Raw genomic sequence first — 27,379 nt, 5'->3', positions numbered from 1 at the left:
GCATGTAGACTGTAGATGTTACACTTGAAATATATATAACATTAGAAACATTATTTGCATTGTTGCTTTGTATTTAAGCAGTTTTTACTGCACAGTGACAAATATCAAATATATATAGTATATATAAAAATAGTGATCATCCCTAAAAGGCTTAAAAAGAAACTGTCTCATATAAAATTATTTATGATAATATTATTGATGTCAGCATGAAAACATCCACTGATTTAAAAGTGGGAAGCTCAGCCCTTTCACTCCAGTGCAATATTAACCAGGATTAATAAAGCTGAATGAATTGTAACAAGCAATTTATGTATTTTGGAGGAATTTTTCACATTCAGCAAGTCTCACAGCACAGCTGGGCCAATAGAGTTCTCAATTATCTTTTTTATGTGAGCTGCTTTGTTTCACAATCTCACACATCAGCAAAATTCTGCAAGTGTGCAGATGGCATATATCAGAAGACAAGAGCAAAATCGAGGAAATTTGTGCAGATATTTTCAAATAAATCATGGGGCATTTCTAGTTGGCTCATATTTTGGGAAAAAAAAAGTTTTTTAAATGTAATTTTAAGCCAAACTGAAAAAAAAAAATAGATAACAAAGCAAGACTAGAATAAAGTGCCACAGGGCTGGACTGCAGACCAACACACTTGTGAGTGAAAATAGTAATCATAATACTACTTTTTATATATACAATAAGACTAATGAGATTTAAATAAAATTCTCTCTTTTTACATAGTGGTATGATAGGTCTGTTAGATTTGAGAGAAAATGCACGTTCATATAAATCGTAATTCAATTACACATTTAGAGGTGATAGGTGACAATAGGCAGTAAATTCAACAGTTGCTTTCAGGAAATAGTTAACAAATTAAAAATACTTTGTGCTACCAGCGTATTCTCTAATTTATTATTCTCTATCAACAGTAATAAAAAAAATAAAAGGGCTCAGAACTGGACCTCTGGACCTTTGCTGCCCACACGGGTGTATTTTAGCTCTCATGCCAGTCCTGTTTAACCTGTTTGGAGGGCTTGCACAGCCCTGGGCCGTGCAGCACATATGCTTAGTTTCATGTGATAAAAACACAACTTAGTGGGTTGCAATTTGGTAGGATCTTCTGCTTAAGAGGGAAGCTGGCTTAAGCTGCAAGGCTCTCCTCCACTCAGTGCCTCGTAACTCCAGCCCTCTTCCAGTTAGCAGGACAGAAATAACCTAACTATCCATTTCCAGAACTGCAGATGTTTTCCCAGAGCAAAGATCTGGAGCCATGATGAGTGATAAAACATTAAACCAGATGGACATTGTTTTGTTTTAGATGTGTCACTGCATGTGATACTGCAGTGCAGGAAAAGAACAACATTTAGTGACACCAACATTGCAAAAAGCTACAGGTCAAGCAGGGATATGGTATAACTTCTATGTAACACAGAAAACTTTATATCTGGGAGATGTTACACAGAAAAAGAGTAGTCAATGTGCAAATGGGTGCTGACAAAAGCAGTGTCATTAATTCCTAGTTCCCAGAGGGCAGAATGAGCACGTACAGATTACAATATTCGCTGTACATCGATTAAGGAGCTGCCACCAATAAGGTATCCTTATCCACAGCTGATAATACAGACAGGGACTGAGGGAGTTAGGGACCTATAGGATGAGGAAGAAGCTATATTATGAAGATATAATAGTGCCTCAGTAGTCAAAGGAGGATTCTGGCATCCTAAAAAGAACAACCAGGCATTTCTCATGCAGTGAATGGATCAAGATCCAGAAGGCTGGGAAAATGAATCTATCATTTTGTGACTTGCAGCATGTAAGGAACTGAAAGCAAATGGGGTTCCTGCTTGTCTTCTGTCACAGCCAAGCATAAATTGATTGGCATTTGGTGATGTGCAGTCTGGGGAAAAGCAGTGTGGCACAAGAGAGCAGGCGGTAAAACAGCACATTGCTCAAGCGCTGAACAAATGGAAGGAAAATATGCTCTCCTTAAACTTCATAAAATGGATTGTGAACAGACAGCACTAAATCAAAGATACCCAAACCCTCACCTCCACCCCAGCACAAATATTTCCTTGGAAACACAGCTAGAAACCCCAGCACATCCAGATTTAAGGCTAAAAAAAAAGCAGAAAAAAACATTTGAAGTTGCCAAGAAGTTTTTGAAATCTGATTCAAACAACCTCAAGCTGACACAGGTTTCTCAGCTTTCCATGACTGAGCTTTGCTTTGGAGCTAGTCACAAATGGAGACATTAGGCAAAGGTATGGGATCTACAGGGTCAGACCCCAGTGAGCTAAAAAAAAATAAATAGTTGGCAAAGTCTGCAAGTTGTGAACCCAAATACAGCAGCCAGGAAATACTAGACAAGACACCAATACAGAGAGGAAGAACAAGAAATTGCCTGTGTGTGTATGTGCAAGAGCATTTTCTCGCTTAGGCATGATTTTTCTCAAATCACCACAGCAAAATGCCTCACACAGCCATCTATATTAAGTTCTGCTGCAGACTAATTTTTTAACAGCAGAATACAAACACGTGGTTATTGTCTGGACCCTTCCAAAGCCAGTACATCAAACCAAAGGGCAGCACAGAATGCCCCGTGTCCAACTTGCTGGTTCTTTTTTCCCAAACTACTTTTCCTCATTCCTATCCAGCTCAGTCCTTGCACCAATGGTTCAAAAATCTTTTTGAAAAGCAAAATTCTTGTTCTTTTACTTGTAAAGGCACAGCAAAGCTACCTGAAAGTGGGCCAAAAAAGGGAGAGTATACCTAGATCTGAACCAAGGCTGTTGCTACCACCAGGAAAAGGAGCTGTAAGTCAGTAAGAGTGGGGTGAGCAGAACACACTGGCAGCTGGAAGGAGCCAGAGAAAAGGAAGTGGGATAGACAGAAAAAGAAACAGCCACTGGCTGGACCGAGCTTGGGAAGGCGGGGGGAGGAGTACCCAGGTGCCAAAATATGCAATCGTAACCCCATGTATAAAAATTAACTTAGCAAGAACATGGTAAGAATATACAGACGTTTACATGCACACAAATACCCTGAATTGCAAATAAACTACTTCCAAGTAAGAATTTTTTAACTTCAATTTTCAGCAAATAATCACCCTCTATCCGCAGACCAAAATTACCTGTTGAAGATTATAAAATAAGAGTCACAGGTACTTTTCTTGGCCTCAAGCACATCCCCTTCTTCTCAAGGTAACTCTCTCCATTAATTGATTAGTCTGCTCTTTTCATTAATTGTGTTCTGATGAAGCAATCAAATAAATGAAGCAGATGCAAAGGAACGGACACTTCTGGGAGAAGACTTGGTTTTAGGAAGGTCAGTGGTAGCGCAGGTAGGTTTCATCATCTTGGAATACATGCCCAGGTTGCCTCAAATGACACCACTGAAGCTTTTCAATCTGTGGCTGCTCTGATATAAAAAGCAAAGTCAAATTGTACCTAGAGCTCTACATGGAGCTTCCTGCTTCCTTTTGAATGCATAAAGGCTAAGAAGGGACCAAGGCATGACAGGCAGAATAATGAGATCTCATACTTGATTTCTATTTTGTAGAGAACAGGGTAGGGGCTTGGCTTCTAATTGTTACTCTCACAGTAGCCTATAAAGCCCCAGGAGGACATTATCACAACCCTCCCACCTAGTTCATCATACAGCTGGACAACTTGCAGCCAGAAGATGCTAAGGAAGAAAAAAAGCCAAAAACCACCACAACCCTCAAATCATTTAGGCTTCAAAGTTGTCACACAAGGGAAATTTAAAGCCTCATATTGTGAAATTTAGATGCTGAAAACCCTCCTATTGAGAACATGCATGCTGAGCTGAGCCTCAGGAACTCTCTTCTCAGCTCTGGTGGCTTAGATGCACAGACAACCAACAAGTCTGTGCTCAGGGAGTCAACACATGCTACAGGTAACTCACAGCCCACAGCCACTGTCATTCAGGTGACATTTAATTCTGGTGGCTCCCCGCCTTCATACTACACCGTCTGTGGGCAATCACTACTGAGTCTACCTTCAAACCACTTGAACCCCCATCTCCACATCTCCAGAGGGTGGCTTAAACCCCCAGGACAGACACAGAATAGACATTTTTCTCCCATCCTGCTACTGGACACCTCTATAGCAGAAAAAATGACTGTGATCTGTAGCTCCTGAAAATAAAAAAACAAGAGCCCCAGATTCCTCAGTTACTTCTGGGTTTGAACTGACAGCTGTTTGATGTGAAACAAATGGGAAGTCCTCATTTTCAGCTGAGTTACTAACCCCTGAAGATCTAACCTGACTTGAAAGTCATGTATGTAGATCTGAAGCCAAATCAAAACTCCATAAAATTCATTGTAATTGTCTCAAAACAGTTGATTTATGCCTCCGTTTTCTTTACCATACCCAGCCTACACATTCTGAAATCGGAATAAAATTATCAAAGCTGCACAAGAAATATGGGTACACATACACATGAAAATGAAGAAATCACAAAGTTGTTTTTTTCTTAGAAATATATTTTGTCAGAAAACAATATTAACATTAAAAAGAAATGTTTATTATACAGTATAAAATAATTGCTTGAATTCAACTCAGTTCCTTTAACAAAAAAAAATATTTTAAAAGCCTGAGGATTTGTATGAAGCCCCAGTTCCCACAGATTTGATTCCTACCGCAATAAATAGTGGGCTTTCCCCACATCACCCATAGAGCACACAAACACTTCAAAACCCTCCCTCATCCTCTTACCCACCAAGCTGCTGTTCCCTGTCCAGATGTGCTCTAAATTTAATCACCTCAGTATTTGCAGCCCTCCCCTCTGGCCCCTGTACCCACCCTCAGATTCCACCCACCCACCTCCCTGGCCAAGCACTGCACAAGCGACAACTCACGCTGCAGGAGTCTCCCCAGCTAATCTCTTGGCTAAAGTGAACAGTGGCCAGCCACTGACAAATAATGTATAAATGGCTGAGTTGTTCTCAGCTGTCTGTCCTCATAAAACCTGCAAGAATATCTCTTAACTCTGCCATTCATCTGCCAAAGCTGGCAGAAGGGTGCAGAGCTTTAAAAGCTACAGTGGGAGACAAGAACAGGCAATGCAATGACATAAGCTTCACTTTTTCAGGAAACTAAGCTAAAAAACTTACTGTTCAATTGCAGAATTTAACACTGGCAGATTTTGTTGTAGAAAAATATGCCTGTTCAGAAACTATAAATACCCCTGAAACATTTCTGGGGCTTACTATGTATTAATTTTTTTTTTTTTATTTCATTTTTACATAATACCAGCTTAATTACCCTCCAGGTTTGAAAGGCACCCAGTGACCAGCATTCTGGTGTAATTACTCATGGCATTGGTGTGATTTCGCCTCCCTTAATACTGACAAGTTTAAAAGAAATCTATTAAGTTAAGAAGAACAAAGATATATATTACATTTGCTAATTGCAAACAACCTCTTATAGCTGCATTTTTTCCCATTGGGACTAAAAAGTGCACCAGTTTAACATGTCTGTACATAAAAACAGTTTAAAACATTAAATATACAAACAGCAAGAGATTTTAAATATTTTGTATCAAATACTATAGGACAATATAATTTACATTTTTTTTTTTACACAAAACATTACACCTGAAATATAACTTTAGATATTACAGAATATAAAAATACATACTTTTTTGTTTAAAAAATGTCTTTGCAGGTTCTGGCACAATGTAATACTTTAAAGGCACGCCATAGTTTGGCAATCTATATTTGCAATTAACTGTGCAACAATAATAACATGACCTGTAATTAACTTTTTTTAGAACTGCAAGGCCAGATGATCTCTCTTCTTCCTGGAATGGCCCCTTTAATCAGGTAAAAGTTAAGTTGAACTGTTTAGGTGTTCTCCAACCCATTTCTGCCATGGTCTGAGCTCTCCAACCCTAATCCAGCAAAGCAAAATCAGCCCCAATTCAACACATGAAAAGCCACATCAAATGCAATGGGATTAGTCACACTTCCATAATCTTTGCTGTCTCAGGGTCAGAATACTCAACCCCAAGTAAAATGGAGCCCTAAATGCAAGTTGGGAGCCAAGCTCTGTCCTGCCCTATGTTTCCACCAAAACTAGTAATCAGGGCAGAACCTGGAAACAGAAGCTCAATAATATTAATTGTTCTGATTTCAACTACAAATGCAAAGGGCACAATGACTCTTGTGAGGCCAGTGGAAACAAATGAAGCAAAACTGCTTTAAGACTAAATCAGGAGAACTGTGTAATTTTTTCCTTCCATACATTTGCAGGACTCCTGTGGAGCCTGTGTGGGACAAAAACATGTCTTTAGAGATATATGGCTTACACAGATGTAACTGGGTTGCAGAAGATTTTCAGTTCTTCAAGTTGTTGTTGGACAACTAAAAACTCAAACAATTTTCAGCACACTAAAGAAAGAGTCAATCTAAATCCCTAACTTTAAATGCTCCAAAATAAGTTGCTTCTTGCGAAGAATCCAGTAGCAATGGGTTTGATACCTGGATACTTATCATTTCACCGGATTTTAATTTAAAAAACCCCCCTACATTTACAGAATAAAAATGAAATTCTGAGCTCCCTGACCAGTATTGGGTGCTTCCTCCCTTCATCAACACATCAAAGCGCCTTATTTTAAAGTTTGTCTTAATCACATACACCATCAACTGAAGCCCTCTTTTAGTCAAGTTTCCTGAAGTTTCATGATGTCTAAAACAAATATTGGCATAAAGATAGTAAAATCCATCTTGATTAACAATTAGTTTTCCATCACTGAATGTCATATTTGATAAGTGTGCCTGGCCTTTGTCATGATGCCAGGATGTGAGGTTCACTTTGCCAGTTCCTGGAGATAAAAAAAAAAAAAAGGATTATTAATAAACATTTGACAAACATTTAGAAAGCAACCTCTATGCTTTTAGAATGAACAGCAGCTAGGGTTCTATAGGCTAAAGTGAATAGGAAACAATTATGATAAAAATTCCTAAGGAATTTCCTCTTTTTATCATACACACCTATATTTTGCTTAGTATTTATAACTGCGCCCTCCCAGCAAAACATCTGCTGGACTGTGGCACAAAACATTTGCTTGGCCTATAGTTTTATTATGGTAAGCAACCATGCAACAAGCTCTGCACAGACATTGCATTCCACCTAAAACTTTATTCAAGTTGAGAGAAACTTGAAAAACTCGTTATTGGTCTTTAACATACGAGTGGTGACAAGGAATAACTAAAATTCTGGGGGAAAAAAAAAAGCTGAACTGACAATTCCCAAAAGAGAAAGCTTATGAAACCTTCCATATTTTACATTTGTATGACTGCAGTGGTAGAAAGGTAAGCATATTTTCATTTGACAGCACCAAAAAAATGCAAAAAATGCAAAAAAATTTTGCATCTTTAGTACTACACACTAAGTTGCCTAGACTTTATGCAGAACTTCAAGTATTTATGATGAGCTTCCTGACAGGCACAAACCACTAACATTCTATTATTTGGAGTAATACCCAGGGCATAACACAACAGATGGGAGGCGGCCAACTTGTCCTTCTAACCAACAGTAATTTTCAGCACACAAGAGTGACTCCACTTGCTCCCTCTCACAGCAGTGGGTTCACATAGGTAACAGAGGACCTCAGCCTCATACCTCAGCCTCCCAGTGCTTGAAATATTCAGTACCTTATTCTCCCAGCATCGAACCAGAACAGTCCATCCTTAGCAAACTTTCCATGGCACACAGCAGGGCACAGTGCCCTCTCCTCCAAGCATCTACAGAGGGCCCCAGGACCCCCTAGGACCCCCCCAGGTCTGTGCAGAAAGGGAAGGGAAATAGGAACAGGGAAATTTGAGAGAGATGTCTTCCCTAACTGCCGAGGGCAAGCAACTTTTCCATGTGAGAGGGATACTTTAACAGCAGCCCAGAACAAAAACCTCTGCTGTTTCTCCACAAAGACTTAAGCAAAAGCACTGTCAAAGGCCGATCACATGTACCATCTTCCCTGTGGGTCTAGTGCAGCCAGGTAGAAATTATGAAAGCAAAACCAGACAGAGAAGCCACCTTCTCTGCAGTGCCTCAAAAAATCGCACCTGAAACCCATCCATTAACTGGAAGAGAATCAAGACCTTAAGTCTCTTCGCAATTATTCACCTGCAAAATCTGCTGAGTTAGGGGTACCAGAGGGCACCTCTAAAGCACTGGGAATAGCTGGAGTTGTAGAACTTTGTGTGCACAGCATTAAGTCTGGGAGAAGTACTGCCCCATGGAGACTGGGCTAACTTCAAGATGAAGAGGACAGGCAAGAAATCTCTGCCTGGATCGAGGAGAGGCACATTAGATACAGGACAGGAATGCACACCTATGATGGAGCAGAAAGGCAAGTGTGATTGCCCAGTGGCACACTGGGTGGCTGTTAAGCAGATTTTATTTACCTGACAAGTCAACTTTTTAGTTGCCAGTCAAGCTGCAATTTTGAAGAAATTCTTAGTTGGGAAGGTTTTCTGCTGAAGAAGGATAAAGAGAGCAAATAGGTGCCACAGTCACTTGTCATTGAGTGAAAGGCTCTGGGTGAATTTTGTTTACACTATTTGGATGCTATGGGGAACTGGCCAAGAGATGATGGGACCCTCTCAGTTTTGAGCAGAAGATTTGTACAGATAACTCTAGAAGTCACATCCAAGCTAGATTAGAATGCTATGAGCACGTGTGCTGAGGCAGACAGGTATTTTGCCACAATTCAGAGCTCAGAAGAGGCATACCACAGCCAGCAGCACAGCACCAAGATGCTCTGGTAGGAGTTATGCCATGCAACTGTAATGGAAGGAGTGAGCAGGTTCTCAGCAGTTCTGGTGGTAACACACCCAGATTTGGAGACCTCAGAACAATCAGTACCCTGAAACACAGGAAATGCAGGAAACTGGAGCGTGTTAGTGCCTGATCTGCTGTCCATGAATGTTACATATCAGAAACTCTGACACATAACCCAAACCATGGGACAGTGAAAAGTGCTGCAATTCAGTATCTTCTGGGAAATAATTTCCTTTGGAACCATGAAAGAAACAGCACAAGGTAAGTCCTGTTGACAGGAAGGAAGTGGCTGGGGGATAATGAGTAAAATAGCCTTCCAGACAGGACAAAAAGCATTATTTAAGAATTCAAGATAATGCATGCTCTTTCTCAAAACTGAAGATTAATAAAAACAATGTATTATTTTTTTGTGAGCTTGAGCTAAGACTAATACAAATGAGTTAAATAAAATTAATTAGCAAGATGGAAGATGTTGTGAGGGAAACAGGGTAGAAAGGAGCCCTATTTCGATAATTTGTTTGCATTCTAGTAGCTTTCAGGTATAAATAAAGCCTGAAAAAGGGACCAAAGCACTCTTTGCTCTGAAAAGTCTTTTGGAGGCAAAGGGCAGCTAAGTCGAACCTGCAGCTGTAAATAGCTCAGAATACTACAGCATTTCCTCAGACAGCTAAAGGTATCAATTCACACCCCAAATGATATTTAACATTTATATTTATTTCTGTTTGTGATTTTCCCCTTTAAACTATGACTAATTTCTGTAGTCAATTTACAAGCCAAAAGTCACTGTTTTTATTTAAGACCTAGGTAGCATTTATAGTGAGCTCTGGTAAAAACCAACCAGCAAGCATCCAGCTCTAACCTAATGCAGCAAACTTAAAAAATACACACAGCAAGCCAAACCACTACAGTTTCTGTGCCAAATGGTGGGTGGGGACACCAAGATCTGGGAAGGGTTATTTCCCCCCCCCTTGCATTATTCCCCCAGCTGCAGAAGTCCACTTGAGGCCTGACATTATTGTGAACCAGGTCAAAGCAAAATGTTCTCTCTCAGATACTGCTCAGTGCGCCCCTCCATGAAGGGTGTACAGTAGAAAACTGCTTAAAATCCTGTTTGACAGTGATGAAGATTTTTTTTTCTTTTTTCCCTGGCACTGTTTATTCTGGATGAGTGCAATGACTTAGTAGAGAACCTTAAAATACTAAGAACAGATCTGTCCACTCAGGGATGGCAGAAAACAATTTAGATGTATTTCAGACATGCAGGGCAAAGAATGAGGGGAAGAAAATAGAACTTGCCATTTGCAGTCAGAGAAAACAAGATGGGAGAGGAAAAACTCCTGGTGACCCCTCAGGCAATTATTTCTTTCTTTATGCCTGTCACTAATCTGTGCGCTACCCAGCCAAGGGAGTTCTGCCTCATGCCAGTGATGCAGCCCCTCACTGCTGCAATGCCCACAAGGGCTGCAGAAGCTGTGCTTGCAGATTAACTCCTGGCAGTGCTCTTCCAAAAGAGGCAAAAGCCAGACCAGGATGGAGTAAATGTGCAATTCATCACACTGGTAAGGACTTGATCTGCAGCAAAAAAGAACAATGTCTCCCTGGTAGTGACCCATAGATGTGCTGTGCCACACCCTTGAAGGTTAATGCAGCAATGCACAGCTGTAAAAATTATCAGCTGCTGTAAATTACAGTTGTAAAATTACAGTTTACAGCAACATCCAGGTAAGCAGCAAATAAATTCCACACAGAAAAAGGATTTCACAGACTGTGACAGTGACACACACCCCACTTCTACAGATAAGTGATCTGTTTCTATGACTAGCAAATTATTTGAAATATTCCAAGGATATAATGCTAAAACAAGTTTACTGATACCGAATCCTCTACTATTGACCTACTGTACAAGTAGGTCAAAGCCAAAATCTGACAAGTATAGAAGCTTGTCAAGGAGTAATTTGAGCTAACAAGAAAGCTTATGGAAGTTCTGACTGCCGTCTGACAAGCTGTTTAAGCACTCTGCAATAAAGCTCTGGATTGTGGCAATGCCAATGCACTTGAAAGAATCCCATCCCTCCAGGCAAGAAGCTGTATGGAAGTGCTTTGTCTTTAAATAGAGCAAGAGCAAGGTATTACTATGCAGGCTGCTAAAATCTCAGATTTCAAGTCTCAATACACCATTCCCCTTTGGTTTGCTTATATAAAACAGAAAAGCAATGTGCATTGCTCAATTAACAATGAGTTCAGCCCTGTAGAACATATAAATATTCAGAGAAAAAAGACAGTGGCAATCAATTAACCCCTTCTTAAGATCCTCTACCTAATACCTTCAGAAAAAACTGGTTTACTTCGAGCACACCAGCTGTTCAGAATACAGCACTGAGAATACAGCGAAAAATCTCAACTGACAGTGCCCCAGGGCAAAAAGCAAAACTGTTCTAACATTATCTTAAAATTTTAGGAATGAATCTTTTCCTCTGGAGAGTGTTCCAACTTAGGCTCATGTCTTGTTCCCTGATATTGTACTAGCAAGGATATTCCCAAAGCCATCTGAATACTTGTGTGTAGAAAATAAGAGCTCTGGAAAGATTAAAAAATGCCATCCTCTTACCACAGGGGCGGATAAAAGCCACAAGAACAATTTTTTCCCCCTACTCTGTAGCTTGGGCAATGTTTGTGCTGGTATATGCTTGTATGTGTGGGCACATCCTCATGGCTGGGGTGGGAGTGAAAACCTCCTGATGGGCCCTACAGGCCAAAGGAAAATGGGAAACTTCAGAGGAGAGATTCAACATAGATTTTCCTTCCTCACCTGAAGACAGCACAAAGAGGCAAGACATGCCCCTTAAGAGGTTGATCATGAAAAGTGGAAATTTGAAATGGAAGCCATTCAGCACAAGGCTGATACAAAGGGGAGCCATCCACCCCTGCTGCCTCTGAAATCCTTTAATGCATCCAGTTTATTCTTACTATCAAAAGCCATTTCTAAAGTCCCAGTCTGTTGCTGTTTTACTGAACTATCTTCATATACTTCACTGTTTTATACATTTATATTAGTATTCAAAGTATTCAGTTACAAATTGAACTTACCAGATGGAATATTCTTATCATCAATAATGAGATGGGCAAATGGCTGCTTTTCAGGTTTGTTCCTCTTGTACAGTTCAAGTCCTAATGCCTCCATTGCAGCTAGAGATAAAAGAAATGCATTATCCCAAAAAGGCAATTTTAATGGAACTAAAACTTTTCTTCATCATAAACCAATACCTACCTTTTTCTGGTCTTGGTGGCGTTCTTCCCATAGCACGCTGGACTTCCTAAAATGAGAAGGAGACATTGCTTTGATGTTTTCTTGTTGGTTTTGTAACAATGTTTAATGTTTAGTTTGCACACTTACAATACTTTGCATGTATCTGGGGACAGTATTCCACCAGTTCAGATGCCTGGGATATGAATCATGTAAATATGATAATACATGTAACAGGCACACACAATCAAATTACTTCTAGTAATTTGGTAATTCTAATAAAGGTGGATAGAAATGACAGCATGTATGTGCTGCATTATTTACTGAAGTAGTGGTGACAGCACATTTAAAACCTTTTCTACTTAGTGTACTTGGAATATTTCTCTAAGTAAAATGGAACAATGATTGATAAGAAGGCATCACATCAAACAATGGAATTTATGAACTGATTTAACTACTTGGAGTCTAAAGGCAAAGAAAGAGGCATTTCTATACAGGAACTAGTGTGTAATCACTAACAACTAAGGATTGCTAAACTTCTGAATTTCATTTGTGGTGAGCTGAATGAAACCTCCACGCCTCACACTTGACCACCAACCTGGAAGGCTGTAAGGCTTTACAATCAAGGCTTACTTCTAACAAGGCATGCAGGAACTAAAGGATTGTCATCCATACTGGACCAGAGGGACTGGGTCCCAGACTTGGAAAGTATGTAATTCTTCAAAGCTGCAGATAAATTTTAACATGAATGAAAACTATGCTACCCAAACCCAAGAACAGCACAAAATGCAGGCATCAAGCACCACAAAAAGCTTTGCTTTTAATCATTCACACCTGTACTCCTCTTGAGAAAAAGATACAGCAGATTTCAAAAAATCTAAGCAGCCTGTTCTTATTACAAAGCTAGACTGAGTCTTACTATTAAGCTCTATCAGTTCAATCTCCCTTTTCCCCATAACTCTCCATCTGTTTTCTAAAAAAACAGGGGTAGCATATTTGTTATTCTGAATACCTCATGCCATGGAGCTGTCAAGAAGTTTAGTAAAAGGAAATATTTTACTGAAGATAGCAAGTCATGTTCTCTTTGAAACCTAAGAGTAGTCCTTTGTTCTGCCTTTATGCCACGCACACTGCTGTTTGCCTGATTCAATCCGTGTATATGAAATAAGTCATAGATTTGGCCAGATCAGCGAAGTCCCACTGTGCTCTCAATCACTGGGGTGTTTCAGAATTTGAAATCCTGCTCTGAAAACAACTGAAGTCCTGTTTTTATGTAGTTCTGCAACCGCAGTGTAATATGTAGTGCCTCGGCTGGTGCATTTATTACTCTCACTTTCCCCTTTCAGTAGGTGTTTAAATGTTAAACCGAAATGAAAAGCCACAGCAGTATGGAAGTTGTAGTATGACTATCAAAGCATAATACTTCAGCTAAGATATGCTGATTTCATAGATAAGAATCATGAAGATGCTTTTTACTGTAGAGACAAGAAGAAAGTAGAAGAATCACAACTTCAAAAGCAGCAAAACTCGCATCCGCTTCCCGCATTCACATGCACTTTGCTTCTCTGATCTTCCTACTTCAATGTCAGTTCTAGGAGCATGAAAACAAAGTTCACTTCCAGGAGCTGCATGTCAGTATCAGTCACTAGCCACAGTTGAGTAGGAAACAGTAAGATGACAAGAGAATGCAAGTACTAGGTACTGTGAAAAATGGCAAAAGCCACTGAAGAGAATAGGATGTAAGCAAGAGGCTGGGAGATGGACCACACTCTCAGAGATTATTGCAGCACACCTATCCCAACCCCTCTTCCCTTGAAGGGGACACGTTTGTTTTCTTGCCTTCTTAGTGGAAACTTCTCAGATGTGGAGTTTGTTTTAACATCCTTTCCTTTGGGAGGACGTGATAATATCCTTGCCTGAAAAGCCTACTGATCAGATCCCAAAAGAACCATGTACATTTTAATCTCCTACTATCTAGGTTTTGTACTAAAAAAAAAAAAAATCCTGTGGTTGGTAACTGCTCAGCCCTTGAAAGCCCTGAAATGGTTGACTGCTATTCTACTTTTAACTTACATTTTTCCTAGGAGCATTCCGTTCTGTTTCTGCACATTTACAAAGATGCTCGAGTTTAAGCAGCTGCATACCTCACCTTCTGAGACCTGAGCAGCCTGGCTCAGTTCATCTTCCACACAGAGTGGCTCTGGTCCTCATGAAATCAGTCTGAGCTGCTCTCCTAACTGCTGGTGGTGCTGTTCATCTGCAGCTTCACCACTCAGTAAGGACAGCTACCAAGGAACACTTGGGTCCACAACTCTCCTTGCCTGGTGTTCATGGTTAGCTCAACTGGTTAGATCATGGCACTAATAAAACCAAGGCTGAGGGTTTGCGTGAATTGCTTGTTGACTCTTCTGTGAGCTTATCATTGGATCAGAAGTGGCTAGACTGTGGCCAGAAAACAAAATCCTCCAGCAGTTCTCTGTGCTCTGGACTAGTGTCAAGTTCTTCACTTGATTCTGACCACCCTCATGAAAGTCTTATATTCTTTCTGTTCCAAAATGAAGATAAAACACATTAACTAGTCCCCAGGAAACAGATATGGAGTTGTAGATATCATCCTAAAGAATAAGCAGTTAAATGCTTATTGATTTTTTTTTCTTAACTTGATGTTCATACAGTTCCAAGGTGCTGATACACAACCTACCTTAGAAAAGCACTTAACCATGTATTTGCTTCTGACCCTGAAGGACATTTTTCAGTGGATGTTTGAAGGTAGCCTCTTAATGGGATTATAAAATCCCCTGGTATTCTTACTGCAAGGAATTAAGAGCTGTGATTTCTCAAATCACCAAAGTATCAACTGCGGTTTTTTAGCTCCTGAATGTTCTCAGGTGTCTCATACTTACTCACAATGTAGAAGCTCATTAAGGAGGCAGAAATAGCTCAACAGAACCCGTGACTAAGACACTGCTGTAATGGCATGAAAACTGCTGACAAACATTACCAGCAACTTCTCTTAAGGCTGCCATCCACAGAACCGTGTGTGATACCAGGCTCTTCAGTTATTTTTAGCATAACTGTACACAAAAATCACCCCACTCTTAATCTTATGACAAGCTGCACTTGTACACCTTTGTCATTTGCTCACTGCCCACCAAGCCAACTCTGCTGGCCTGCTTCCCACATTCCAACCTCCCCCACACACTTGCTGTTTAAACAACAGACAAGGAGCTAGTCACAAAAATGAAAAACATGTCTTCCCTTCATCCAAAAAAAAAAAAAAAATTAAGAAGCCACTAAGAGGCTCCAAAGCTTTCCCATTTTAAAGCTAAAAATAATGTTTTAATGATTTAATGATTTGAATGCCTGAAAAGTTGGGAGGTGCTCTCTACCTCATCCACAGCAGGTTGCAAAAATAACTGTTGCTCTTGAAGTAATGCCCAATGCTGAGGATGCAGAAACAAGGCTACTCCTGAAGATATGACATTTGTGAATGGTTTTTAGTCTCCTTCAGCTCTCATCTACTGTCTCATCTCAGTATCTACTCTGAGCAGCTCTAAGCAGCCTTTTAAGACCAACGAACCCCTCAACAGTCACTTATGGCTTCAGATGTGGTCTTAAAGCTTCTTTATGCACTTGATTATTTTATTACCAAGTGCTTTAAGTACAGCTGATACCAGGAAGAAGTACTTTATTCTCTTGCCGGAAATTCAGCAATTTGAAGCAGGAAGGAAGCGAAATAGAAAGTACATGAACCTATATTCATCAGACTGTAGTTTAGAGACCAGCAATAAAACCTCTCTCCAAATGAGTAGTCTACTGCTGGCAGAGAAAAGAAAGGCACGTAAGATTGTAGGATGGAAACCTACAAAAATTGTAGGTGAAATTTTAACAACTTGCAGCAATCACTTGTGAAGCCTTTACTTGGTCCATAACTATGTGCTCTTTAAATGTCTGCTAAGTATATAGATCTCTTTATAAATGCTGCCCTGGAGGTCTAGCAAAGCACTCTGCTGCCATGTGGGAAAATAGCTTACGCTTGAACTCCACAAGCAGCTAGAAGCTGGGAGCATTGCCAAGCAAAGTTACTTATGGATTGACCCAAGATATGTTTGTAGTCCTTTCTACTTCAGGCTCATAACAGACTTCATAAGGACTGTGGTTAGAGCATCTGGACTGCCAAAAGCTTTTTAGGGTTACATGAAAAAAAATTAAGCAAACAGACTGGCTAGGAAAGTATATTATTTGTCTGCTTGAAACTTATATGCGATATTAAAAATGTGCTCTCTACTTAGTAAGCTGCTCCTTAAGCAGAATTTTTATTGTGGAATATGTTAAGGAATCGATCATTAGATTCTGATTTAAAGAAAAAAACCTCTTTTTTTCCAGGAGACAAGTATTTCTAGACTGGACCTTGCAGCCCTACTACACTGGTTTTCATAAGAGCACTTTCATTTTCAACATCAATCCCTGCTTTACATTTAAGTACTCTGTCTACAGGTGTGCAAAGAAAACAGATGAGGTCTGGCACAGGAAGCTAGAAGCTGTAACCAGACCTGAGCAAAAGAAATTTGTCTATTTTCATTTCCTTAACAGCTCGAATTGCAAAAGACAATATATTGAAAAATCAAAAAACAAACGGTATCTTGAAGTGTTCCATTTCAGTCACTTAGCATGCTGACAGTTCAAATAAGGATACTGGTTCTTAAAACACACAGAAGTTAGATTATTTAGATTCTCCTCAAGGAAAGTGAAGGAAGCACAGACAACAGGAAACCTCCTTTAAGTCACATTAGCTGGATCCACACACAGGAGTATCACAACTGCGAGTTACAGCTGCATCTCTGCTCTTCATTGTTGAAGGGTGACTGAAAGGCAGAATTTACAGATGATGATAAAGTATAAATCTGCCTTGACACTGTTACTTTCACTTCCCTGATGTACCGAACAGATGTAGAAAGCCTCAGATCACCACTTTCCTATCTATTTTTTTCTCTGTCATTGATACAAGATGACAAAGCACCCAGACCACTGGTGCAGTTGCTTAATAAACTCCATTGCATTCAAAGGAAATTCAGAGTCTAATTCCTTTGGCAAGGGAAATTTTATTGTTCTCAGACTAATGGTCATCAGCCAAAAAAGTTATCCCTACTCACTACTTATCGTGGCCATGGACATTGCAGCATTTAACCACCATCCAGACCGGCAGGATGTAAAGCCTCAGCTAAAGCCAGCGACTTTGTTGAGTAACCAGCAGCAAATGACCAGAACACAGGGCTCCCCATTGACTTACTGTAACAGGCTCCTTACTCTGCCATGAGTGAATGAGCAGCCCAGCACACAGCACATATGTAGCTGCAGCCTGTGAGAGGCTCTATAAAATGCAGGAGGAAAGAACCAATCCTACAGACATAACCCTTTGTTTCCCCCTTAAGCTCTTGAAGGAGGTGGCTAGAAAAAGGGACGAGACATGGACTCCTGTGTCTTTTTTTTTTGTTCACAAAAAGATCTGTCACTCAGAGTTCTCTGTTAAAAGCAAATACCACATTAACACAATTTAAATGCTGTAAATTTAACCCAAGTGCACTTCATGCTACAGCATATGTGAGTTCAGCTCAAACCTAATGTAGTACCCTTAATGAAAAACTGCCAGTCCTAAGCAGATGTGAGGCAATAAAGTTGCAATGGGCCTGATAAGCCAGGAAAACTAAATACCATAGCAGACATCCATCTGTTTCACAGCCCATAATTAGCACTAAACACTATCATGAACACAAAAAGAGATCAAAGGCAGCAACTGCAGTAAAAGGGGATTGTGGCATATTTCCAGCTTGCCTAGGCTTCTTCATGACGGCTGACTTCTTTTGTCATTTGTGTTTGGGAACAAGCTGTCATTCTTGATTCCCGGGCAAAGACCACCCAGTTATCATGATATGGCAAAGTAGCTCTTCTGCCAGTGTGAGAATGGTCTGCACAGAACTGGCAAAGTGAGCAAAACCAAAGCAGGAACTGACCCTCATTTCTGACTCCAGGCAGAGTAAGAAACAAGAGCAAATGCCATCTCCTTTTCCTTCAGGCAAGATTTTGTTTGCTGTTGATCTCGACTTAAGAGAATCTTGTCTGAAAGATTCCTTGGAAAAAAAGGTGGAACTGACACTTGTTATGAGCATTCAAAGTGTTGGAAAACTTCTATAAATATTAGCATAAATTACTACCATTCAGGCACATCCAAATGTCAGAATGGCTAATTATTCAACTTCAATTAGTTTTCTTAGTATAACTAGAAGTCTTCCTTTCTTAAAAAAAATAAAATAAATAAAATGTGCTTGAATACAGAATTGGTTAGCCACTACCAGATTCAGCAGCAAATATAATACAATCATGGATAAAACTTCATGTCAAACACCAGGAAATAATTTATAGAACTTACCTCTGAGTACAGATTTTGGAAAAATTGTTTTAATTCCAACAGGACCACTGGTGGTGGTGCTGTTCATCTGCAGGACATTTATGAAATAAAGAAATACATTGTCTGTGCCACTTACCCTCTGCACAGCCCTTTGGAGAGCCTGTTTCACACTTCTACAGGATTCTGGCATTAACTTCGCTTCTTGACTTTCAAAGGAGGCATCATGCAAATCTGCACTTTCTTGGTGTCCAAAGAGGGTTCTGACACAGTGTGCATGTTCTTTTGAAATTCTAGTAGGGTCCATCTGAAACAAAAATATGAGCACAACCACAGTTCTAAGTGTTAGAGACACTTTTCAACCATCTAAAAGTTTGGCCACTGGCTAAGTTTATTATCTAAATTCTCATTATAAACAGTGTAGAGAGAAAAAGTTCCCAACATCAGGGTTTATTTCATCCAACAGTCATGTGAGATAGGAGAATTAATTATCTTCTGGTGCTGCCTATTTAATTAGCTTAGACTAGATATGTGACTTTCAAAAGTTAAAGATAAACCCCATTCTTATGGTAAAGTAAATAATTTTGAATTCCGTATTTCAACCCCTCAGGGTAATATCAAAATTATTCTAGCAGGAAACATACACAGTTATCCTCTCTCAAAAGCTATTGTTTGTAAGATGACACATGAATGTCAAGTAAAGAAACTTGGGCAAAGTATGTATGTGTGTGTACAGCACATAATTTTCAACAGGAGAAACAGGAGTTATCTCTGAAACCATTTTATCACTGAAATTATATCACTGAAGCTGTCAGTCAGATATTACTGAAACTGGATGTGCTCATTGTGGATAGAGTTTATTTTCTTTACAGTGGCTGGTATGGGGCTGTATTTTGGATTTGTGACCAAAACAGTGTTGATAACACAGGGAAGTTTTTGTTACAGCTGAGCAGAGCTGACACTGAGCCAGGACCTTTTCTGCCTCTCACCCCACCAGAGAGAGGGCTGGGGGTGCACAAGGGGCTGGGAGGGGACACAGGCTGGACAGCTGACCAGAACTGGCCAAAGGGATATCCCAGACCACATGGCATCATGCTCAGTATATAAAGGTGGGGGAAGGAGGAGGAAAGGGGAAACACTTGGAATGATGGCATTTGTCTTCCCAAGTCACTTATGTGTGGTGGAGCCCTGCTATCCTAGGGATGGCTGAACACATGCTTTCATATTCTGCTTCATTTGTGTGTGCAGCTTTTCCTTTACCTTTTAAACTTTCTTTATCTCGACCCACGAGTTCTCACTTTTCCAATTCTCCCCATAATCCCATCAGGGAGGGAGCAGCTGTCTGAGATTTAGTTGCCAGCTGGGATTAAGACATGACAGTGGCAGGAGATACTGCTGTGTGAAATAGTCACCAAGACAGCAAAAGTCAAAGACCAAAAGATGACCAAAATTCACCACAGGACACCTCTGCATCATTGGACAAGGAATGGTAAATTTAGAGTATCTGCAAGACATTTTTAGCAATCAGTCTTTGTGACTGAATCAATAATATTTTTAAATCCTGCATTCTATCTATTACTTAGATAAATTGGAAGATAATCCAAGGATTAGGATTGTACCTTGACAGAATTTTATTGCACAAAACTATTTAAATAATTTTACCCATTTTTTCCACAAACTCCAAATCCTTTACACTGAAGAGATTAACAACTATCTTTCAGAGATGGCCTAGGACTCTCAGAAATTGTTCGCAACTCACATTTATTCTGCTTTTACTTCAAGCTTAAAAAAACGTTTATGCACTCAAACTCTTCTTTAGGTTCTCTAACTGTATCAACTGGCCTATTAAAGAACATTTACTTCTATCTCTCTTTAGCTGGAAGAAATACTTTTACCTGAGAATTACAAAAGGCTATTTGCAATTGCAATGCAGGAATACCAAGACGTTGTGGACAGTGCCTAGTGTTCAGTTTCCCTTAACACAGAGCTGAACAAAACAGCAAATCAAAAGGAAGCTTTTCACAATACAAAACAGCCAAAGGGAATCAAATATATCATTTGTTCACAGGAACATAAATTCAACTCCTTAATCCCTCAAAAAAGAAATTACTTAATTTAAAAGCATAAAGTTTGGATTAGAGAGCTGAACTAAAGTCTACACCACTCAGGCAGCCACCCAATAGCAACACACAGCAGAGAAACATTTGTTGCACAGACAGCAGCACCGAATGCTGCCTCTTCCATCACCACCCTTCTGCTCAAGGCTCCCTATGGAAAGTTCTTTGCCCAATTCATTCAGACCAGTGTCAGATCCTGTAGTGTGGTCTATCTGTCTCAAGCCATCCCTGCAGATCCAGAATGAAACAGGTCACAGAAGGTTCACCCAAAGATCATAAGATGCCACAGCTTTGAGCAGAGGGGTAGTGATGAGTTACAGAATGGCTTGGAGGCAGCAACATCTTCCTGACACAGCTGAACCCCAAACAGAACCTGTGTATAGTCACTGCAGCTCAATGAATTAAGTCCTAAAAAACAACATTAATGCCTTCTAAAGTCAGCTAGTGCAGTGCAGCCTCATGAACTCCATAAGGAGATCTAAACCAACACTTCTCTGCTCTTCCCCCCTGCACCACAGAACTTAATTCCTGGATTTCAGTCCCCTCTTCTAAATCAGTAACAAAGGAGGAATTTTTTATGTCCTAATTTCCTTTAAGATTAGTTCCCCAAAACCAAGTCATCCCAGGTATCAGGCAAGCATCAGAGTTGGTATAGGGATAGGCATAAGAATGAAATAGCAGGAAGGCAACACTAGCTTTAACTGACTGTAAAAACTGCACTCTTAAAGCATCTCTCACACTATGTTCCACTTGTATTCAGAACTCAGAAAATCAACTGCGAACTAAAATAATAGTAAAAATAATTAAAGAGAAAAAAAAAAAAAAAAAAGAAGCAGAAAATGTTTACCAACAGCTGCCAAAAGGCAGTTAATGCAGAAGGACTTGGGTTGGAAGGTACCTTTGGACATCTCTAGTCCAGCCCCCTGCTTGAAGCAGGGCCAACTTTTAACTTAGGTCAGGTAAGCCAAGGCCTTCTAGACAACCTTTGGGGAATGTCCATCAATGATGACTTTCAGCTTCTCTGGGCAAACTGTCCTAAAACTTCACTACTTCTAGTGTGTAAAAAAACCCTTGGGTTTTATATCCAGCTACAGCTACCCTTGCTGCAGTTTATGACTGTGCCTCTTGCTTTTGCTGTGCCCTTCTGAAGAGCCTGACTGTCTTTAGGTAGCTAAAAACAGTAATTCGTTTCCTTCACCCTAGTCTGCTCTTCGTCAAAGAATCCAGTTCTCCATTCATTTATACATTATTGTTCCTACCTGTCACAGTGGTTTTCTGCTGGACACCTTCCAGTTTGTTGATACACTTCTGGTACTGAGGGACCCAAAAATGAGATACATTATTTCAAATGTAACCTCTCATGATGGGATCAGTAGAAACCTGACAGAACTGATGTCTCCAACAAGATCTGGGTATCTGAGTCTTCTCTCCTCTATACAAATCACAGGATAGAACAGAGAAAGCAAATAACTGCCAATAAATACTAATTTTTATCCCAGTTTTATCCCAGTTTTAGATTTACTAAAACACATCTTCTGAATAACAGGCAAGAAAACCAGGTTTTACAGCACAAAGATCATGAAATTTGTGAAGGCCTGAGTGTCCAGCATGACAAATCACTGCTATCAGCGATCATTCAAATGTGTCACACAGTACTGCATCACAGCAGTAACAGCAGATTGCACAGAATCACTTGCTCAGATTTGAGTTTATCTGCTCAGGGTTTAGGACAGAAAACCAGCATCTCTGCACCTACAAGTAAAAGATTCAAGGCTTAATGGAAACACTGCAGCTGATGGTTTCAGCAACTTGGAGCTGTGCAGCCCACCCTGATAAAAACTGCAAGACTCCAGATAAGATAAGAGGAACCTGATTTTGAGACTAGCTAACCTACCTGTTGCGCTCACCTTTTTCAAAGAATACTTTCAAGAATAGTCTTCACCACATTTAACTATGAAAATCAGCTGACTTGCCTGAACAGGCATTCTCAGAAATCCCACACCTTATGTCTTTACAAAGAACTCACACCAAACTGCCATGGCTGTAAACAAGCACTTCCAAGCACTGAGATCAAAACTGTGGGGAAGTAGTGATGCACAGAAAAACTTCCAAGGACATGTTTTGAGAAGAACTTCTAAAGAACAAGAAAAGTATGATGAAATACCAGAAGTAGCTTGCTAACTTGCAGGGCAGGGCACCTTCAGCAAAGTCCTAAAGATTTAATATCTGGAAGAAACATCAAGATGCAAACAAAAATAAAGGAGAAAACTTTATAAAGTGTGAAGTCACCTAATATCATAGAGGAATTTAAAGATAGGAGTGTCTAGCATATTTTTTAATATCTGTTTAGCCTGACCTTGAAATCAGATCAGACTGCTCAGTGTCCCCTGGTTTTCAGTATCTCTCATCATTCTAGCTGAATTTCTGGGCTCTATTCACACAATTCAGGGCAGCCAAAATGAACTCCAACATCATGGGTGAGACTAAATGAACTTACAGCCTTAAGAAACAATTTTCTGATGTAAAAAGGATTCATTTTGGTTTTAAAAGATAAAATATATTCTGCCCACCTTTACTATTACATTTTGCATCAATTATGCACTGTTACAATATTGCACTAAATACTTATCCATTCAATAAATGTTTAACATCTATACTTGTACTTGTTTTCAAACTTAAACCACTTTCCAGACTATCAAATATCACTTTGCTCTCCATGACCTTTCTTAAGCACCAATAAGGGGTTCTTCCAGCTTCTGGAAGATGTTCATGACCCCCAGCAAGCTGTTTTTTCTGTTCGCCACAATGCTCACAAAACTTCGTCTTTTTTGAAAGGCAAGAGCTTGAAAACACACCACAAAGTCAGAATTCCAAATAAGCATGCAATGACAATAAAAACTGGGCTTCCAGGTCACTATTTATCCATGTATTAACTTTTCCATCTGGTAGAAATACTTAAATTTTGTACAGACTTTTTTTTTTTAATGGGAAAAATGCACACTCTTAGAGGTCTAGCTTAAACTGTGGGCATTAGACACCCAGACACACATTTGAGCACTTTCAATTTGCTTCACTGCCTTCCAGCTCAGTCAGTGTTAGACCAGATTCCTCCTCTTTTGAGATCTAAGTGCACTAAGGATAATGGGCCAGAAAGAAAAGCTTTAGGAGACTATACCTCAGCATTTATCAGCCAAAGGTAAAGAAAATACTTCTCTCACCTTGTGCTGTGCATGAGTCTCTACAGAGGGTTGACCTCCAGCTGCTCTGAGTATCCTAACTAAATTTGCATGGCATTTTTACAGACAATGAGAAAATATTCCCCAAAGCATAAGCAAAATGAATGCTTCAGAACAATACATTTTCTTATTGTTTCATTTCTTGGATTCAGTACACTGCAGAGGATGGACCAAAAAGCAAGGCTAAAACATGCTAATGTGTTTACATTTCAGTACACTATTATGAGAATACTGGTAAAATTCAAACTTGTTGCTTTTTTTTATTTTTTTTTCTTTTTCGACACACCAGTTCATTGTCTCACTTGCATGGCACTGCATTATTCCTTGGCCACAAACATGTGTTTACCCGTGAAAACCTAGTGTCAGTCTTAGTTATGTGTCTTGTGAAATTCCAAATGCTCAAGCCACAAAATAAACAAAATTAAGGAAAAACCAAAACCTCAACTATTGTCTCAGCTTATACTGTGTCATGATCCAGCCCAAATGATTTTATGCAAATACAGACAAAATGTGAGTGGAAAAACTGAGTCAGAGTTTACTCAGACTCTTAGATAAGGTTTTAAAGCGCTTCTAAGATATATAATTTCTTAATATCAGCCTATACAGTCACATCTTTCTAATTCACATTTGCTTAATTTGCCAAGCAAACAATTAAAATCTTTTCATGCACAGCTTCTACTACTAGTGCTTCATTATTTTAACAACATTTATTAAAAATAATTAAGTTCTGTTATTAAAGTACAAATTTAGATAGCTGAAATTTACACCAAAAAGGCCAAATTGAAGTAGCTTAATAAAGTCAAACTTCACAGAAATATTTTTTTTTAAAAAAGGAGGTCTGATCATGTCTCATTTAAATAAAATAAATCTCTGAGAATGTAAAATAAGAATTAACTGCTGCAGGACCTGCTATGTTTTTCCATCTATCTTATTTCACAATTAGAAGTGGTGAACAAATATGAATTATCATATCCTCTTATAGTGAATTATGTATTTAGTTCAAGAGTACACTTATTATTCTATTTTCCATTGATTACATTCCCTCCATTAAATTTTTTTAGGCAATGACTTCAGTCAAGCCTACACTGAGTTTTATCACCTCTTCTAGATGTCTTGGAAATTCAAATTTACAAAAGACTCTGTTCAATAGTAGTACTCCAAATCTACAGGAACAAGAAACTAGCAAGAGAATTAAGCTGTCAAACACAGAATTGCACCTAAACCGTGCCATTTTTTAAATCAAGAAAGCGGAAGAAAAATAGCCATTATGGTTCCTTTTTACCCTTTGTTAGGCACACGTGAAACCCTGACATGTACCTATCAGAAAGGGTCTTTACAATGGGGATATACTTTGATTAATTGTTTTGATTGCAACAGCTCTTGAGCCCCCTAATGAATGTATAGCTGCACATCTCTGAGCTATGTTTTGACAAGAATGTCTTTTCAGGTCCATGAACATCTGGAGTGAAAAACATTCCCCTGTCACAAGTTGAAGCAGGCATTCATTTATTTCACTGTCAAGCAAACAAGTAGCTTTAAGCTACTTTACAGTGAGTCCCAAAAATTAGATGTCACTCTTCTGAAATACACAAGTTATGATTAACTAACTGCTGTATTACCGTTACATTTTATTTTTGGATAAATGGAAAGCACAAAGCCATTGTCAGTAAGAAAATACGAAATAGCCTGCATAATAAATTATCAGCAGTGCTACTGTATATTTGACAGTCATTCATCTGAGTGGGTATACACTTGTGCAACACCTGTTTTCAGAGCGCACTTCGTTAAGAAATCCAGCCTGCTACCTCAAGATCAAGTGCCTCTACCTAGAAAGTAAACCAAAAGAAACAAGTTTCCAGTCTCTGCCGACTTCAAATGAAAAGTACACACAACAGAAGTACCACTTCCATGACGGCAGTCAGAGCCACATTAACAGAACTAACTAGCATCCGACAATAAAGCCAAGCAGAAATCTAACACCTAGCCCTGAGAACCAGCCGGCTGACAGCTCCCCACTTCCTCCGAGAGGGCTCAGTCTTGCCGGGTAAGAGGTGCAGCAGCGAGGGAATCCAGGCAGCCGAGCCATTTCCAAGAAGCAGGCTCCTCTTCTCTCCGAAAGCCCAACCGCCCCTCGCCTTATCTGCCCCCACAGCGACACCTCCCCGCACGCACCGCTGCCTCTCCCGAGACATCCCGGCACACTCGAGGCCTGGCAGGTGAGGGGCGGCTCTCTCCCAGAAATTCCCCAGAATCCCAAAAAAGCCTCCCGAGCTGCGGCAGGCGCCTCTGGCCGATGCCCACGAGCGCACAGACCCCGCTCCTCGGCAGTGCCCCCGAGTGACAAACCATCAGGAATGGTGTTGCATGATGTCCCTTTTGGTCCTTAAAGCCGTTTTCTCCTGCTAGTGAAACATTCATGGCAGCCAAAGATCTCAGCCATGTCACAGAACCACAGATTATACGGAGTTGGAAGAGACCCTCAAGGATCATCGAGTCTAGCCCGCACAGCACCATCTCAAAGAATCACACCGTTTGCTTGAGAGCGTTGTCCAAACACTTCTGGAGCTCTGTCATTCTTGGTGCTGTGACCACTTCCCTGGAGAACCTGTTTCCCACCACCCTCGGGGTGAGGAACCTTACTCCGATAGCTAATGCCAAGCTTCTCCCCAGTAGAAAACTGAAAGCCGATCATTAAAAACCAAAGCCCCGCAAGACTCCAGGTGAAGGCTCACGACTAACCTATTTCCCAAGTCAGGTGGCCCCTCCCGTCCAACCTCGCGGCGAAGCCCTGTATCCCGAAAGGCGCCCGATGCCCGGAGCGCTACCTGGAGCGACTGCGGTGATGAGGGGACAGCACAAGCTGGGCAGGGCACTGGGAGCCCATTGGCCCGACCCCTCTCAGAACTGGATCGACTTCAGAGACAGACAAGGGTGTTCTAAAACTTTTTGTTTCGCTTCCTTTTCTTTAATAAATCGCTTCGATCGCACCTACACGAAGGCCTCCCCATCTTCCGCAGGCTGCGAGGCGGCGCTCGCCACAGTGGGAAGCGCCCGCGCCAGTCCCCGCTTACCTGAGCTCGGAAGTAGAGGAAGAGGGCGACGCTGCAGACCACCTGCCCCAGCCCCAGGAGGACGAGGGCGACGAGGAGGGAGCGGGATGCCGGCGGCGGGGGCGGCGGGGGCGGCGGCGGTGCCGGGGCGCTCTCGTGGGCGGCGCCGCTGCCCAGCTCCTCGGAGCCGCGCAAGTACTTGGTGTAGTCTCGGCTGGCGCGACGCATCGCAGCTCCGCTCCGCTCCGACGGCTCCAGCGAGCTGCCCAGCGCCGGCAAACAACCCCGCTGCCCCGGCCGGGCACCTCTTATAAACGGGGCGGCCAATCAGCCCCGGGCGGCGCGCCCCTGCCGCCCTCCTCCTCCTCCCTCCCGCCCGCCGCCGCCGCACACATCACCGCCGCCCCCTCCTCGCCTCGCCTCCCCGAGCACAGACCGGCCCCCGCCGGCCCGGCCCGGCCCTGCCCCCGGTGCCCCGGCCCCCGCCGCCGGGCAGGTCGCCCGGGGATGGCGGTCGGCGCTGCTCCG

At 40.9% G+C, this 27,379-nt stretch overlaps 1 protein-coding gene across 1 annotated transcript; it reads right to left on the bottom strand.

The window, feature by feature from the left end:
- Positions 1 to 4,480: 4,480 nt before the first annotated feature.
- On the bottom strand, positions 4,481 to 27,190 carry TNFSF11 (TNF superfamily member 11). Its single transcript, XM_023935604.2, has 5 exons — positions 26,873 to 27,190; positions 18,588 to 18,755; positions 12,070 to 12,115; positions 11,889 to 11,987; positions 4,481 to 6,843 (listed from the first exon to the last, which is right to left on the bottom strand). The coding sequence occupies exons 1-5, from the start codon at positions 27,077 to 27,079 to the stop codon at positions 6,422 to 6,424; spliced, it is 942 nt and encodes a 313-aa protein (XP_023791372.2). The 5' UTR covers positions 27,080 to 27,190; the 3' UTR covers positions 4,481 to 6,421.
- Positions 27,191 to 27,379: the final 189 nt, after the last annotated feature.

Source organism: Cyanistes caeruleus, chromosome 3, assembly GCF_971803275.1.
Source record: "Cyanistes caeruleus chromosome 3, bCyaCae1.hap1.1, whole genome shotgun sequence".
In the NCBI taxonomy this organism is placed as follows: Eukaryota; Metazoa; Chordata; class Aves; order Passeriformes; family Paridae; genus Cyanistes; species Cyanistes caeruleus.
This window is presented reverse-complemented; position numbering and strand designations above follow the sequence as displayed.

What these genes read in the sequence shown, in the direction of transcription:
- TNFSF11 (XM_023935604.2), bottom strand. Translation starts at nt 27,079, where the DNA reads ATGCGTCGCGCCAGCCGAGACTACACCAAGTACTTGCGCGGCTCCGAG. An exon ending in TCCAAAGGGCTGTGCAGAGG is followed by an intron (nt 12,116 to 18,587) that starts GTAAGTGGCACA and finishes TTCTCATTTTAG; the next exon opens with GAAGTCCAGCGTGCTATGGG. An exon ending in GCCACCAAGACCAGAAAAAG is followed by an intron (nt 11,988 to 12,069) that starts GTAGGTATTGGT and finishes TTTTATCTCTAG; the next exon opens with CTGCAATGGAGGCATTAGGA.